This window comes from Danio rerio, chromosome 2 (genome assembly GCF_049306965.1).
Source record: "Danio rerio strain Tuebingen ecotype United States chromosome 2, GRCz12tu, whole genome shotgun sequence".
Taxonomy (NCBI): Eukaryota; Metazoa; Chordata; class Actinopteri; order Cypriniformes; family Danionidae; genus Danio; species Danio rerio.
Window position 1 is genome coordinate 11,285,074 of NC_133177.1, and position 18,117 is coordinate 11,303,190.

At 36.0% G+C, this 18,117-nt stretch overlaps 2 protein-coding genes across 7 annotated transcripts in view; both read right to left on the reverse strand.

Moving 5' to 3' along the window:
- LOC137487670 (uncharacterized) overlaps window positions 1-18,117 on the reverse strand; it is a 579,101-nt gene that overhangs the window by 100,260 nt on the left and 460,724 nt on the right. The window lies entirely within an intron of this gene.
- On the reverse strand, window positions 3,874-17,852 carry cdc7 (cell division cycle 7 homolog (S. cerevisiae)). Of its 4 annotated transcripts, none has more exons than XM_005171162.6 (12): window positions 17,558-17,852; window positions 17,251-17,372; window positions 16,630-16,716; window positions 15,992-16,127; window positions 15,760-15,853; window positions 15,529-15,671; window positions 11,906-11,969; window positions 11,504-11,599; window positions 11,214-11,419; window positions 10,798-10,880; window positions 4,531-4,680; window positions 3,874-4,453 (listed from the first exon to the last, which is right to left on the reverse strand). In XM_005171162.6, exons 2-12 carry the CDS (start codon window positions 17,324-17,326, stop codon window positions 4,113-4,115), a joined length of 1,476 nt encoding a protein of 491 aa, XP_005171219.1. In that variant the 5' UTR covers window positions 17,327-17,372; window positions 17,558-17,852; the 3' UTR covers window positions 3,874-4,112.

Consider the following 18,117-nt stretch of genomic DNA (forward strand, 5'->3'; position numbering starts at 1 on the left):
ATAAATATGACTTTAACAGCATGCTAAAATCCTTGATTTAGATTTTGTGTTTTGTCCACATGCCTCCTCATTTCACTTGTGTGTTGTGTTTGAGCAAATGGGTCATGGTTTCATAGTGTCGTCTTACAATTAGTTTTTATTTCAAACGACTTTTCAGAATTTTAAATTAGGGATTAACCAAATTTATCTCTGACCACACCAAACAATAATTATTTCTTAGCCACAAATTTTAAATGTGCCAAAAACAGTTAAATATAGCCATGTACTATACTTTTTATATAGCAAAACATTTCTTTAAAAAAAAAAAAAACTAAGAAAAACCATTGACTTTTAAAAATAGTTATTTTCATGTATCAAAAATATGCACAGTAATCTGTCCTTGCTACAGGTCTCTCAGATCACCAGTTAACTACACATTAATGGAGAGTTAATCTCATATTAAAGTAATGTTGTTGTAAAAAATGATAAATATACCATATAAACAAATATAACCGTAAGCAAAAAAAAAAAGCAGGTGAAAAACATACTGAGTGATAATGTAAGGATGATCACACGGTTAAGGCCAATTAATAACCTGTTCAAAGCGAAAGCAACCGGTGCTGCTTACAAAAAGACACATTTGGAGCTCTTGAAAGCAGCAGGACTGTGGGTGCATTAGCATCACTTTATGTCTGTTCTATATTTGTGTCAGTTGCGTTCCACGCACGGTTGCTTCAAGCAAGGAAACAAGAATGTGCGCGCGCTTTAAATAGTATAAATATAGAAATAGAATAAATATTCACCTGCTTTCTATAGCTTGCGCGAAAGCAATTATTTTTGTTAGTCGCGCTGTTTCTCCATTCTAAGATAACATTTGCACGCATATTGGGTCATCCTTAAAGTAGAACATTGCTTTTAAGAAAAACACAATTTATAAATTATTTTCAACCAGCCAAAGTGTTTAGTGGGAGTGACTATCTAACCCGCCAAAGCTGAAATCTACCCGCATTTGGCAGGTGTTAATGTAAAGCCCTGATTACGCATCAGTATTAAAATTTAGTTAAGAACAGGAAGTGTGGATGTTTGGGTGGAACTTTTTTGTGGATCATTCTACTATTCATGTATACAGGGGTTGGTCACTGAAGGTGTTTACATGAGTTGCTTTTGGAAGGTTCTTTTCATGATCCTGTTTTACATGTTATAGCACATAGATCGATTAACGTCATTGCCTCACCACGCTATCCACGCATCCAGAGGAGTTTCATGTAACTTCAAGCGTTTCATTTTTAATTTGTCGACTTTAACTGCAGTTTGGCACTTTTATTTTTATTCGGGAACATTTTATGCATGCCCCCGTGACAAACTAGTTATCGGATGAGAGTATGAACTGCTGGAAGAGAGTTGTTTTAATGGAATTTGATACCGCGCGCTGTATGGCAAAAAAAAAAAAAACTCCCCATTTCGCGATGCAGATGTCTGTGGTCCTTCACTGACTCAGTAGGTGCAATGATTTTTGAAGTAGGTTTCGAATATCTTCGAAAAGTTGTTTGTGTATTGACCTTATTCTCAAATGCGGAAGTGCGCCTGTTTTCGCGATTGTCTTAGAACTTCCGTTTCAGTCGCCTATGGAAGAAATGACAAGGAATAATAAACGGCAAAAAACAGTCAAACTACTTGTTCTACAAACAAATGTTTGCATGACTACACAGACCAAGTAGAATAATACAACAAGGAAATATCAGTTTGCAACATCAAACAGCGAAACGAGCAGTTTTTAATGTCTAAAAATGAATGGAAGTGAATGAGACCGAAAGTCTCGTGCCAAAAAGATTCAAATGGCAGCACCCGCTCGTCTGCGGAGAATAAGGTCAATAGACTACCTGTTGAAAAATTTTAGCGAAAATCTTACACAACAGTAATAGTTTGATTAAGATGTTTCCATGTCTGTACTGCTCTTTAATAATGCGACTAAAATACCCCACGTCTTAATTCGATTTCTGTTTAGTATGATGATGAGCTTAATCAGATTAATCAAAAATCACTGACAACGTTTACATGGACATCAGTAATCGAATTATTTGCCTTAATCTAATTAAGACAATAATATGATTAAGGTGTTTTCATGTGTTGCTTTTTAAATGTTTCTTTCATGATCCCGTTTTACATGTTATAGCACATAATTAGATTAACGTCATTGCGTTACAACGCTATCCACATTTCCTCCGGAGATTCATGTAGTTTCGGGTGTTCCATTATTATTTTGTCGATTTAAACTGTGGTTTGGCACTTTCACTTTCGTTCGGGAACAATGCAGGTGTCTGGTCTGCACTGACATGGTAGGTGCAAAGAGTGTCAAACAGCTGTATGTGTGTGTGTGTGTGTGAATGTGACTATCCTGTTGCAAAATGCGGCGAAAAGCCCTTCATGACGGTAATAGTTCGATTAAGGTGTTTACATGTCTGTACTGCACTTCAATAATGTGACTAAAATCGGCATACTCCACGTCTTAATTCGATTTCTCTTTAGTTCGATTATGACCTTAATCTGATTAAATGAATCAAAAATTGCTGTTTACATGGTCGACTCTTAATCAGAGGATCATCTTAATCACATTAATATCAGATTTTTGGTGTCCATGTAAACGTAGTCACTGTTTACATGGTAGACTGTTAATCAGAGTATTGTTTTAATCGCATTAATACTGTATTATTGGTGTCCTGTCCATGTAAACGTAGTCACTGTTTACATGGTAGACTGGTAATCAGAGTATTGTTTTAATCGCATTAATACTGTATTATTGGTGTCCATGTAAACGTAGTCACTGTTTACATGGTAGACTGGTAATCAGAGTATTGTCCTAATCTCATTAATATCGGATTATTGGTGTCCAAGTAAACATACTCAATGAAACCAAAACAATGACCAATTCATGACTACATTTGACTTGTCTTTCCCACATCTGGGAGCATTACAGTGTGGAGAAGCCTCAAAAAAGCGTAACACCCAAAATGTTGCATGCCCAGAGTGGACCAGTAATGGTTTGGGCTGCAAAATCATGGCATTCCCTATAGGCCCAATACTTGTGCTAGATGGGCGCATCACTGCCAAGGACTAACGAAACATTCTATCTAGAGCAGTGTTTCTCAACTGGTGGGTTGTGACCCAAAAGTGGGTCCCGCGACCCACTTTTGGGTCACGACATTTTCAGTGGGTCGCAGAGTGTGTGGTCAAAATTTTTTGTAGTTTAATTTTTTACTTATTTTGCTTATAACGGACTTTTATTTTGAAATGCGTGCGCGACAACCCTACCGTTTGACATGTGAAATTTCATTTAATTATTGCAACAAATATGTTGAAGCGCAAGTACGACCCCAAATATGTAAAGTATGGATATATATATTGACGACAAAAAAGACTTAAAGCCTCAGTGTCATATGTAGTGAGGTGCTCTCATAAGAGAGCATGCAACCTTCTATGTTAAAACAACACTCAGAAACCAGAAAACATGTTTTATTAAGAGTTTATTATTTACAGTATTTGTCGTTTTTACTTTGTAATATTTCTATAATTTGCACCATTTTGTTAAATGACAGCAATAAAATATAGTTTATTTGTAAGTCTTGGTGAATTTCTTATGATCTATCGGTCACTGCTTGTTTATGTTAACAAACAAATACAAATTAAGTATAATTCCTAAAATTGTATTATAGCTCCAAAAAATTTGGGTCGCGGCTTAATGACCATGTAAAAAATGTGGGTCTCATGGCCAAACCAGTTGAGAACCCCTGATTTAGAGGACCACAAGCACCCGATGGTTAAAAAATTGTATCATATATATTATGAGTAATTAATATATTTTTTGCTAAATATTGAACACATGAAACAGTCTGTCACTTTCCAAAATATTCACAATTTATTTTATCTACAAAATACTTGAACACTGAATATTTGAGTAAACCATCCAATTAGGAAACCCTCTAAAGTTGAACAACGGACAATTCAAACTTTATTATCAAAATGAAACTCTCCAAAATATAAAAATAAATACATCACTGTACAACATGTTGTTAGCAAATAAACACATTCAAAAAACACTTTACAGAATAACTCAAAATCGTGGATGCGCACAATCACTACTCACTCATATCTTTGAAGAGTGGATGCTGCAGTGCCGTCGAGGCTGTGATCCTGGTAGCGGGGTTTAAATCTAACAGTTTATCGAGTAGATCGTACACCTCATCCGGCACTCTGTCCCAGCCGATCTCCTTCAGCTCTGCACTGCTTCTACACAAACGGGAGCCTGTGCTTTTCAGTGCAGGACTCTCCGCTTCCTCCTTTTCTTCTGCTGGATTATGTGAGGCTTGAAACTCAGCAGGAAGAGAGGCATCATCCCACGATCGCAAACCTCTCAGAGTCTCGCAGAGAATCCTGAGGTCCAGCCGAGGAAGCTCACGGCTGCACACTATGGATTTACCTGCAATCAGACACACATCGAGTCAGCAGGACATACGAGAATACAACATCATCCAGACTCTTAAGATAATGACTTACCAAAGGTCTTTGCAGCCTCTATAGTCTCTTTAGACCCTCGGATGGTCATGATCTGAGTAAGAGCGATCAGATCGTCATTGGCTTTGAAGAAAGGATATCTGCCACTTAGTAGAGACAACAGTATGACCCCTGCTGACCACATGTCAATCGCTGCAAAGAGATGGGCTTTTATTAGTCATTATACAATACATGGTTCATATTTTTGCAAAAATAAACTTCAACCACCGACTTTTCACAGCCTCATCTTTGGGTAGTAACACTAACTTCCCCTCACACTTCAGAGGACAGCGTCTACACGACTTGATTCAAGCGGGATTTGCTACAGTGTTTGGCATCACGCAGACACTGCTAAAGACTCGTTACAGTGGTGATTCATTTGAACCATTATGAGTCGACTGTATATTTCACTTCACTTAGAGCTGTTACACACTACATGGAAGGTCATTTTCAAAAACCCATAATAGACAAGGCAAGGCAAGGCAAACTTTATTTATAGAGCACAATTTAACACAACCGTAGTTGATCCAAAGTGCTTTACAATAAAATAAACTAGACAATAAAACTAAAAATAACTGGTATTAAAAATACAATAAAATATATTTAAAAGTAATACTAAAATATAAATAATACAAAAATAACATGCAAGCATCAGTCAAAGGCAAGAGAGTAAAAATGTGTCTTTAAGTTAGATTTAAAAGCATCCAAAGAAGGAGAGATTCTGATATTCAGAGGGAGACTATTCCAGAGCCTTGGGGCCGCAACACTGAAAGCACGATCACTCTTTGACTTGCAGCGAGACCGAGGGACAGACAAAAAAAACTGATCATGTGATCTTAAGAATCTGCGAGCTGTATATGGCCTAATAAGCTCGCTGACATAGGCCGGGGCAGAATTGTGCAAAGCTTTATAAGTGAAAAGAAGAATTTTAAAATCAACCCTGTATTTTATAGGTAGCCAGTGCAATGAGGCAAGGACAGGGGAGATATGCTCTCTTTTCCTAGTTCCTGTTATTAATCTGGCGGCTGCATTTTGGACCAACTGTAGCCGAGAGAGTGTTGACTGAGGTAGGCCAATATACAAAGAATTGCAGTAGTCTAAACGAGAGGAGATTAAAGCATGGGTTACGATTTCTAAATCTTTTTTAGAAAGAAAGCGTTTAACTTTTGCCACCAATCTAAGCTGAAAGAAACTGCTCTTCACAACTGCATTTACATGTTTGTCAAACTGCAAGAGTGGATCAAAGATAACTCCGAGATTCTTGGCGTGATTGTGCAGATTGTCGTTTAGGGCTCCTAGCTGAGTTTTAATTGAATTGTTGGTAGCAGCAGGACCTAAAATTAACACTTCTGTTTTATTCTCATTTAGTTGCAGAGAGTTATTTGTCATCCAGGTCTTAATGTCGGTAAGGCATAGGAAAAGATTTTCTAATGATAAATCTTTTCCTAGTTTGATTGGAAAGTATAGTTGGAGATCATCAGCATAGCAGTGATAGCTTATTTTATGTTTGAGGAGAATTGAGCTTAAAGGAAGCATATAAAGAGAAAATAAAAGAGGCTCTTTAAGCATATTTCATTTTTTTATTGCTAAAATGACTTCGTAATACAGTATATTGTCAGGACTCCTGGCTGATCGGCTGGATCTATCTGTTTAGTTTGTTTGTATTAGCCACATGTTCCTTTGTTTGTGCTCCTGATTGTTTCTCTTCACCCCCTCGTTCTCATTCATTTAGTTGATTTGTTTCACCTGTCTTTGCTCATTTTCTCCTCATTAGCTCCCCTATTTATTTTGGTTTGTGCTGTTCTGTGCCGGGTTGTTGTTTACTTCTGACCCTGCAACATCAAATATAGATGAACTGAATGTTTTTAGTTAACCTTTTTCTGTTTGACTCCAGGACTCTCTCCTTACCTTCCCAGCCTTTCTGTGTAGTCCCTGGCTTGCCCGAAGTCCTTGCTCTTGTGCTGCCTGAATTTTTGATGTCTTAGACACTGGCCTGGTTCTGACCAATACACCTGCCTCTGTTTCTACTGGCCAGTATATATATATATATATATATATATATATATATATATATATATATATATATATATATATATATATATATATATATATATATATATATATATAATTTTTTTTTTTTTTTTTCCTGGTTATTTCCAGTCATTCTCACCCCCTCAACTATTCCAGCAAAGTCTGCCATTATATTCTTTTGCCATTTTTTTTTAACTAAATAGTTTTTGATCTTTCTATTAGTCTGAGAGGATAGAGGATAGTCTGAGAGGACTGCTTGCTGAAGAGCATTTTGTTTCCATTTTGAGTTTTTTTGTGTCTTTGTTCACCCTGTGACTGAGACATTGCCTTTAGAGGATTTTTCTTCTTTTTTTTATTTTGCCATTCTTGCTTATGGACTGACCTGTCTGATTTTTTGCCTTCTACAATAAATCATTGTCTTCACCTGCATTTGGGCTTTTTTTTCCTGTAAATTATATATATATATATATATATATATATATATATATATATATATATATATATATATATATATATATATATATATATATATATATATATATATATATATATATATATATATATATATATATATATATATATGTATGTCTGGGCCAGTAAACAGAGAAAAAACCCAAATGTTTACTGGCCCAGACACGTATATATAATTTACAGAAAATTTAATAAAGGGTTGATGAATAATTAACCCTTGTGTACTGTTCAAATTTACTAACATTTTGTTATGTTTGTAGCTGTTTTTGCCTTCTTGAATTCTATTATAATGATATTTTTTATTGCAAAGCCATGACAGTATAATCATGCATTCCTGAATGTTGCTGGTTTTCCCTGAGCTGCTTGTTTTGATTTTCCCAAGCAATGTCTCTCTCTCTCTCTCTCACACACACACACACACACACACACACACACACACACACAATTTCATATAGAAGGCAGAAATTACGCTTTTTTTGCACTGCAACTGATGATCAACAATAAAAATGACACATTTTATCTCTTCCCAACAGGGAAAAAAAAACAGCAATGATTAAGAAGGCATGATTATATGGTGCAATTAAAAATGTCATTAAAATGAAAGTCAATGGGGCAAAAACAGCCACCATCATAATGAATCTGTAGAAATTTTGCTCAAAGTGTATTGTTGAATTTTTGAAATTTCCCAAAGCATTTTTTCAAAATATGTCAAAATAAGATTTCTAACCAAAAATCATTTCATTTGCTGAGATACAGAGAAAGTTGCGGCCAAATTAAGACACAAAATCATCCCAGAGCAGATGAAAACATCCCCAACAGCACACAAGGGTTAATCTACTATTGGTGTCCTAAACCTTTTTATTAAATTGTTGAGAGAAAATGACATGCCTTAGTGCAGTGGTCACCAAACTTGTTACTGGAGGGCCGGTGTCCTGCAGATTTCAGCTACAACCCAAATCAAACACACCTGAACAAGCTAATCAAGGTCTTGCTAGGTATACTTGAAACATCCAGGCAGGTTTGTTGAGGCAAGTTGGAGCTAAACCCTGCAGGGATACCAGCCCTCCAGGACCGAGATTGGTGACCCCTGCATTCCAGAGTTTATCATCAGAGACAGTGACCCAACTTGGAGCAAGTCACATGCTTTGTCTATCTGTGCTTTAATTAAAGAATGTCATCATAGCTTTATATAAACGATGTAACAAAGTTGACCAGAACGTAGGGACAGACCATGGGCCCGTCTTCGTACCTCGCTTAAATGATCTTGGATGATTTGTCACTTTTAATCATGATACCTGATCTCTGGCTGATTTGGTTCTTCAAACAACTTCACGAAACATTAAAATGTCTGGATTAACTGATCGGAGATCGGTACACTTGTTGTGATGGACTGATCTATCGATCCTCAAAATCATGACCAACGATTGGCTTATGGCACAGCACCATAATGACATCATCTGAGTAATATTCAATTATCCATGTGAGAAAAATTGCATAAACTTCGTAATAAATGGTTTGATAAATATGATAGGCAATAGCTATACGCTTTTGTTGTTGGTTGTAGGTTTTGAACTTTGAATGTAAAACTAAATAAATTGCTAAATACTCTTAACTCAGAGCTAATTTTCTTTATTATAGTATAATAGAATTTAAGTTTCTCAATTGGTGTAAAGAATTTAAATTAATTTTGCATCAAGCATTTTGATTTCGGGTGTCTGCAACTTTTACGAAGCATCAAATCACCATCATATTATCTGTCAAAACGTGCATGACTGCATACATTATTATTTCTTAAAATAAAAAAAAATTAACTAAAAATTTTTTTATAAAATAAACAGTTGAATGATGTGCATGTCTATTAATATACACAAAGCTGGGTCGGTACATTAAAATAGTATTGGTTTATATCTAAAAAGTCCATATTAATAAATGCTCTTTTTGAACCCCTTGGGAAGAACCACACCTTTTTTGTACATATATTTTGGAGTGCAAATAAGTTTTATTTCTATATTTTATTAAACTTGTATGTATACAAGCATAAATATTATTAATTACTTAATATTAAATTTTATTAATTGTTATAAATGTATATATATATATATATATATATATATATAGAGAGAGAGAGAGAGAGAGAGAGAGAGAGAGAGAGAGAGAGAGAGAGAGAGAGAGAGAGAGAGAGAGAGAGAGAGAGACAATAACAAGCTGCGAATAAGAAGCTGGATTCAGAACAGCTTCTGCTGTTCTGACGTCAGCTGCAGATGTAAATAAATGGTGGAAGATAGTAGTTCCTAATACAATAGGGTTTTAGACTCTCTGTGTTTGATTTTCTTTTTTATGTACAAGATTGTGCCATCAAACTGTTGTATAAACGCATTATCACACTAGTAGCAGTGTGCTATGGCTGTATATCAGCACTGGTGGGGCACAAAGCACGCCTCCCACCAGTGCTGATATTGACCTTATTCTAAAATGCAGAAGTGCGCCTGTTATCGCGATTGTCTTAGAACTTCCGATTCAGTCGCCTATGGGAGAAATGACTAGGAATAATAAACAGCAGAAAATGGTCAAACTACTTGCTCTACAAACAAATATTTGCATGACTATACAGACCAAATAGAATAATATAATAAAAAAAATCTAATTGCAACATCTAGCAGCATAACGAGCAGTTTTTAACGTTAAAAAAATAAATGGAAGTGAATGAGACCGGAAGTCTAGAGCCAAAAAGATTCAAATGGCAGCACCCACTCGTCGGCGGAGAATAAGGTGAATACAGCCATAGCACACTGGTACTAGTGTGATATTTCTCACATATACACACACACACACACACACACACACATGTATAAAACTTTTTTTCTTATTTTACTTATTTCCCAAGTTTATATAACCTATAGGTTACTACTGTAAGAAAACGTCAATTATACCTGCAATTGTAGAATGACCATTATAAATTTCAAATGGACGTGTATAAAGTACACAACAGTGTTTTCACTAGGATTTTTTTACAGCTGTGGTGGCAGGCCTTTTTTTTTTTTTTTTTTTTACACAGATCTGCTAACTACCTGTTGCGTTATTTCAATGACAAATGTCGTGAGCGCAGTATTACAAGTTGAGATCGGATTTATGTAATAGCCTACGAGCATGTGAAACTCTTTGCTTGCGCGCCGATTTCCTCTGCTAGTGCACAAAACTTCTTGCACATCCTTAAATATACGCTGCTCAAGCGCAGATCTTCTTGTGCGCGCTCAAATAAATGCTGCTGGGTGCGATTTAGTGCGTTTATGTAACGAGTATGTCTCCAACATTTATTAGATTTGCTAGGAATATTATTGAATGTCTCCAATAGACCTACAGAGCGGTATTAATGCGCCCTGAAGTAAAGTTAAACTAGTATACGTTGTAATTGCTGGCCTCACGCATCTGTCAGTCAGCACATAACCTTAAAGGGTTAAACAAATAACGCACAGTACTACTACGGTTACAGAAAAGTTTGCCCCGTTATAATTCACTTACCTTTTAATACGTTTTGGTACGATTATCACCCGCTATTAAAAAAAACAGAACTGAATAATATGAATAAAAAGTTGTAATGTAGCCATGGCGGGATCAATTTTGGTGTGGCGGAAACCATGAACAAGTTTTAAAAAAAGACAGAACTGTACCAACTGTTAAAGAGATAGTATTTTCTATACAGTGAGCTGGAATACTGAATCACATCCAAAATAATAATAATAATAATAGCATTGCTTTTGTTAGCTTTACCTGTTCCCTGGTTGGGACACTTGGTTAGAACCTCAGGAGCCCTAAACCCAGGGGTACCAGCCCTCGGAGCCACCTGCTGTTTCCTGTGAAAAAAATAACCACACTATTAAATTAAAACCATCAAATAGAATGTTTTTATTGAGAAATGCAAAAAAAAAAAAATTCCTGAAAAGGCTGATGTAGCTTATTAAACACTCAAAATGTAACTAATCACTAGTCACTATCACTAGTTCACTATTAACAATAAATCTGATAGCAGTTCATGACAAATGTGGGTGTTTTTAGAATTGGGCTAAAACAGAGTATAGATGCATGTAGTAGACTGTGTAGTGTTGATCTTTCTTTTTTCTTCACCGTAGACATGCCACAGTAGGCTTTTTAAGGTTTGGATTGATGTATAGATGACGAGTGTGTACCTGGACAGGCAGATGTTGCAGACGCGGTCAGTCATGTAGCAGTTGCAGGTGAGTAGGGGGTTGACGGCAGCAGGTTTAGGTTTCTGACTCTCAGCCGGAAGTTTCTGTTTCTGATTTAATGGTGCTCTGACAGGGACGGAGCGATGTTTGGCAGAAACAATCTTGCGTGGAATTACTTCCTCCTTTTTGGGCTTTGAAAGCAATCCCTAAAACACAATGTGACAGGTGAAGAGCTGATAGTTATTCAGACGGCATCGCATGCAACCAGTGTGAGAAGAGACAGAGCTAACCTCAACTTTGTCAGAGCCTGGTTTATGAGAGTTTGTGCTGTTTATGCTTTTCTCCCCAAATACAGACCGTGGTGCTTTATCAAGTCCCATCAGTTCCTTTGAGAGGAAGGACACATATTTTTGACATGAATACGAAATGAATCAATATAGGCCTGGAAGTGCAGTGCTCCCCAGTTTGACTGATTATCACTTAAAATATGATTTATTCATTAAATAAAGTGCAGACACCTTGCTGTGTTTAACGCGTGAGGGTGGGCAGGGTCTTTTAGCCGGTGCTTTAGTGCTGGACTGGACAGCAGGGTTTCTGCTGTTGGGTGGTAAAGGCACCAGTTTCTGTTTTCCCAGTGATTCCTCCACCATCTTAGATGACCCACCACCTTTATGACCTTTTGATTTGACCACCTTCAGCAGTTCGATCTGGGTGTCAGGAGTGCCCTGAGCCAGGCCAAAATCCACCAGCGCATACCTGAGGGAAAAAAAAGAAAAGAAATCAGCATGTATCAGGATTTTTGGACTTCAAGATAACAGTCAAAGAGCCTCCGACTTAATTTGTTCATGTGCAATAAAGTACCGCACATACCCAATGTCAGTTTAGTGTTCAACATTCAGCACGGGTTATTAAAGGTGGATTAGGTGTGAACAACATTTAAAACCATTTTGCTCTTATTTAAAGCCTTAAAGGGTTAGTTCAAAAAAAGTGAAAATTCTGTCATTTGAGCTAATGAACAGCAGTCGTTCCCAATTCCAGTCCTTGGGACCACCCGCCCTGCACATTTTGTATAGGCAGTGCTCTAAATTAACCGTTTGTTTAGGTAGCACCGATGCTCCCAACTTCAAAAATGTAGGCGCACCAGACAAAATTTAGTCGCACCCACTAAAAATTATGAGCACCATTACTACACGGTTTGTATTAACAGATTCTATTATATATTAACACTCTAATCACAACTAACAAATAAACAAAAATCTGCATGTGCTCACCAGCCCTGCACGCACTGCTTGATGTGAATGAGATGAACTCAGTTAACAATAACTGCTGTTCTCAAGGGTGCTGTCTGATATTGCACAGATGATATCGACATTTAACTTATTATTTGCATACATCATCTTAATAACAGTAACAGTCTTTTCATGAGCTGCAATATTAGTTCCATCTAGGTGAATGCATGCTCTTTACCGATGGTGAACGCGATATCAGTCGCACAATCTTGACGATTAAAATGTAGGATTTAATAACGTTAGAACATCTCGTGCTTAAAATTTGAAGATTCAGTAGCAAACACTGTTAACTGAAAACTCCATCCCACGGGCTTAACAGTGAATGCTTTAGTCATTTTCATTGCAGACTTTAAACACTGGAAGTCTTTGACCCACTCTTTGAAAAGTGTAAATGCTGGATTGACATTCAGCACATGATCACTAATCAGATGTGCCATTATTTGTAACTTTAGGTGGTTTCTAAAGCTAAATCTTTCAGCGTTGTTTTCATTCTCTCGTATCCAGCCCTTTACATTTTCACGGCTGTGGCTCCCTGTCATCGAAACTGAGTGATTGACAGCTGATATTTACTAATCCATTTGCGTTCTGTTCTAGCGCAGTGGGTCAATAAGAAGAGCTTGAAGGGGGGCCAAGCACTGCGGGCTTTGTTTACTGCAGCACGTTGTCATGTCAACTGTTTTAAACCATTCCTGAGCGCTGCGATTGGTATTTTTAGGTGCAACGATGCTTAATGTGTGAATGCCTCCAAAATCCGTGCAAGTGGTGAACATTTTGCTGTGAAAACTGTTTGCACGACATCAATTTTATGCACTCGCACAAATGCTCCCAAATGTATTTTGAGGTCGCATAGATAAATTTGGGCGCATACGTGACAAATGGTCAAAATTTCGAGCCCTGATAGGTGCGTCCCAAATCGCATACTTATGCACTATTCTACGCCTTTTTGTAGTATAAATTGTGCAAGTAGTGCGTTCACACTGAAAACTCTAAAAATAATAACTGCACTTTAAGTACCCGGATGATGCACTTAATTAACCGTTAAAAAGAAGCGTTATGTTGGACACTTCACACACTCATTACTCAATTAGATGTTGGATTACTTTATTTTGGATTAAAAGCTAAATTCTCCCACTAGAGTTATTATACCACCTCCCAATGGTAGTTGCAAATAAAATCATGGAAGGTATCATGTGAGGGTTTGGTCAATTGTTTTAGCACGGGACTAAATTTTGAATCCCGCTCCTGCCTGGTTTTAGCCCAAACCCGACCGCTCCAGCTTATGTTCAGCATTTGTTGTACTGCTGCCCGTCCCGTTGTCTACCCGCCGCACCAGTTCCCGCTAACGAGCAGGGGGAGAACAAAACCGAAAAACCACCCAGCTATACAGAGTCCAGACAGCCTATAACAAGCTGTCTGTATAACACACACACACTTAAACACCAAGCAAGTGACACCCACATAGGCATGCCGCGCCGCAGAAAACTGGTCGGGAATGCAAACCACTAATTTGTTTCACTAAATTAGGCAACCGTCAAACATAATCTGGGAAACTGAAAGTAAAAAAAAAAAATTGTGTTCTATTTTGGGCGACACTACATTCATATACTACGCTGTTGAGTGTGTTAGTGCATAAGTACATAGTGTATAAGTGCAAAGTGTATATCTTAACTCACTTGATTCAGATCATCAACTCATTAACAGAGAGATCCTTGTGTGTCAAGTAACCAAAACATACAAAATGTGGAGGGTGGATGTTTGAGGACAGGAATTGGGTGCCACTGGTGTAGAGGACAAAAAAAAATGTTGGCGCACAAAAGTTGTCCTAGAGCTCTGTTATTTTAGCTCTTGGATGTTTTGACAATGTTTTTGGTTCCTTTTCTGAACTTTGAATGTTAGCGACCATTGCTATCTATAGCTTCAGATTTTATGTAAAATATCTTTTGAAGGTCTTACAGGATTGGAACGAAAAAAAGGTGAGTAATAAATAACAGAATTAAATTTTTTTGGAGACTTTACCCTTTAATTTGTAGAATGGGAACCAAGACTTTAGACCTCCAAAAACGAATGATTTGATGGATAAATTTAACGAAATTGTAAATGTTTTAAGATGATCTCTGGCACCTTTGAGAACAACAAATCTTTTTGATGATAATAACTGCCCAAAAAATGATTTGTTAATTTCCCTAATAAAAAAAGAATTGTCGTTTAATTATATTGATATTTGAATTTAATGAAGAAATTCATATTAAGAATAGTCATGATTTCTGCATTCATATTGTAAAAGAACCACACTAGACTATGTGTGGAAGTGGATCAAAACCTTAATTTCAAGGGTCTTGGTCTGTGTTTTCGGTGGGCACCAGTGTTCAAATAGAGTGTTCACACTTATTCAAATCACCCACACAAACAGAGCAATAACTACAGTGTTCAACTTAATCAAATCAAACCTATCAAGTGTGAACACACCATAAGACTCATTAGGGTATATGCACAGCTAGTGTTTTTGAGCAAAAACTTCTGCTGAAAGCTTAATGTGACTATTTTTAATTTCATATGGTTCCTTTTACAGCATCAATGTTGTAATGTAATTAAAATATAATTTATTAAATAGACTTAAGCATCCATTTGGTTGTTAAAGTGTAAAAAAAAAAAAAAGACGAAAAAACGTTTAAGCGCAGGCACCGTTATTAGCCGCAGGCCAGCAAAGAAATTCCATTGAAAATACTGGAGAAAAATTCATTTCCATTTTTTTTAACACATGACGCTGAAAAAAATGCTTTAATGCAGTGCTTCTTGTTTGGTCTGATTACCCACTTTATATTATATCTCATGTCTGTGTGCATATACCCCAATAACTGAATGATCAATTGTTATCATTTACACTTTTTAAAAAAGCTAGAAAAAGATTGTTTTTTGATTAAGTTGATATTTGAATTTGATGAAGCAATTCATATTTAGAATAGTGTACATGTGTATCAGGCAGAGGTTAGACTAGAACCACAACGACATGAATATCAGGTACATACTCCCTCTTCTGTCGATTGAACAGGAAATTGGTTGGTTTGATGTCTCTGTGGATGATGCCAAACTTGTGAATGTGCTTCAAGGCTTTGAGCAGATGATAGATGTAATGCCTCACATCCTCAAAACTTAACAAGCCAACAATATCCTACAAAAAGAAGAAACATTTTTGAGTAGCATCATGCTATTAAATCATTTAGCCTAAAAGCGCGCACACACACAGTGCAAACACTCACCACAAAGGTCTGATGCTCCATGTATGGCATGACTATGACCACGTGATGCTCCTTCCTGAAGCAGTATGTGACTCCCATCACATTTTCTGTCCCTCTGTGGAATGAGATATAATGGACAAACACTCTAACAAAACTCTGAAACCTACATTTGTTCATTCAGAAATATTTTCAATTATTTAGCCGAAATAACATAAAACAAAGGTCAAAATTAGACATTTTCATCATCACTCACCCAGCAACAGTCAGGCACTGGAGCTCAGCAGCGATGCGCACAGGATGACTGGTAGGGATCAGATGTTTCAATGCAAACAACCTCCTTGAACTGTCCGTCATCTGTGCCTCAGCCAAATATACCGAACTAAAAGTACCTGTGTTGATACAGTGATGCAAAAGATCATTAAAGGGAACCTAATATGCAAAAATCCCTTTAAAATTGATTTAAACAAAGTTATATGGCAACAGTCGAACAATATAACCAGCTTCTAATGGCGAACATATATTAATTTTATATTTTATAATCACACTTCATAAATACAGTCAGCAGAAACACTTTGATTGACATTCTCCCTTTGTATGTTTCATCTGAAGGGGACGCCTCACCCACTAGTGACGATATCTCCCTCAGTAGTATAAGTTAGTCTTAATTTTTTTAAATCTGCCACTATGCTGACATATGGGCATTTGTATAAATTTTGTCCGAATTTGTTTTTATTGACAGTGCGAGAAGTAGTTTACTTGCATTTTATAAATCATCAGAAACCATGGTTTCAGCACAAAAAAAAGTCTTTTAATGTATTTTTTTAGCAAAAAATAAATAAATAAATTTCGTAGCAAAAACAAAAAGTAATAACAATAATAATAATAGCAAACCTTCTCCAATCTTATCTATGATGCGAAATATTCGAGAAAGCTGTGGCAGAACTTCATACAGATATGCAATTTCCGTCTCAACATCTCCTAAAGAGAGATAAAACACAGAGTTAATTATTTCAACATACTAACAATTAAATACAGTTAACAATTCCTTTGTAAAGAAACTTAAGAATAAATAAAAATAGTAATGAGATAAACAAAAACAAAACGTACTTAAAAAAACATAGTAACAAAAAGAATGTACTGTGACCTACATCAATTGTTTATAACAGTTAATTAAATGCTGTTATATTTTATTATGTTAAATGTACTATAGTTAAAAAGTACTTATAGTTAAAAGTTAACTGCATAATAAATGTAATTTGATACATTTTATGTTCTTCAGAACACCCTAATGTCTCTAAAATATGATAAAGTGTGTTGCTGAATGTACTGGCAAACATTTGTGGTAAAAAAAAAGTTAAACTTTGATATTATGTTTTTGTGGTGTACTTAATATACTTGATTTGTGTATTTGTAAAGATAATTTGCATTTCAGTGAATTGTATAAATATTCATTTTTTAATGAAATATTCAAAAAGTCTTTACAGCTCATACTGTAAATTATTTAACACTCACTGGAAATTTTGTGTCGACTTCTGCCCTTTTCAACACTGCGATGGGAGCTTCTCTGGACAGTATTTGCTTCTTCCATTAAACCCGACGATTACGAACAGATTTAATAATCTGTCGTGGGAAAACTGTTGGATGTAATTAGATATTAATATTCATAATCAGCTTGGCTGGTAAAGTATAATACTATTTAGACGCTAACTGCATCAAATAAGACGAGAACAATACGAGACAGTAAGGAAACAAAAAAAGCAAGCAAGCAAACAAACAAAGCGTCGAAATGTATCGCGGAAAATAAGTTGTAAAACTTTACCTTTTATTGTTTATGTTTTCTCCAAGTCTGTTATTGTTTATGAGAAACACTGTCTCGGCGGATAAACAGCTGAACTGACGTAAACACTAAACTTACCGCGCACAGTTCAATAGTTAAGTCACGATCTTATTTTGATATTGAACACTAAAAACTTCACCCAATATTAGTTAAACAAACACGACTATATTTTAAAATACCCCACAAACGCTTTAATGTTCTTTTATAGGCACATTTCGATCTTGTTTTCGATGTCTTTCTTTCCGACGGGTTCCAAGTTCCGCGCTAAAACTGAGATGAAGGTCACATGACCGGAACTAAGCCATTTGGGTAAAAATGCATGAACATTTCTTAAAAATAAAACAAACATTGCTATAAATCCTTAAAATGGTCCTATTTCTCTTGTTGCAAAAAAAGTAATATATGTATTGTTTTTACTACACATCTATTTGTTATATTTTCATTGTAATTGTCTGTTGTTATTGCAATAAAAATAAAATTAATTAATTAATTAAACTAAAGTAAATAAAATTATGTTAAATTAAAAACAACACACAACCATG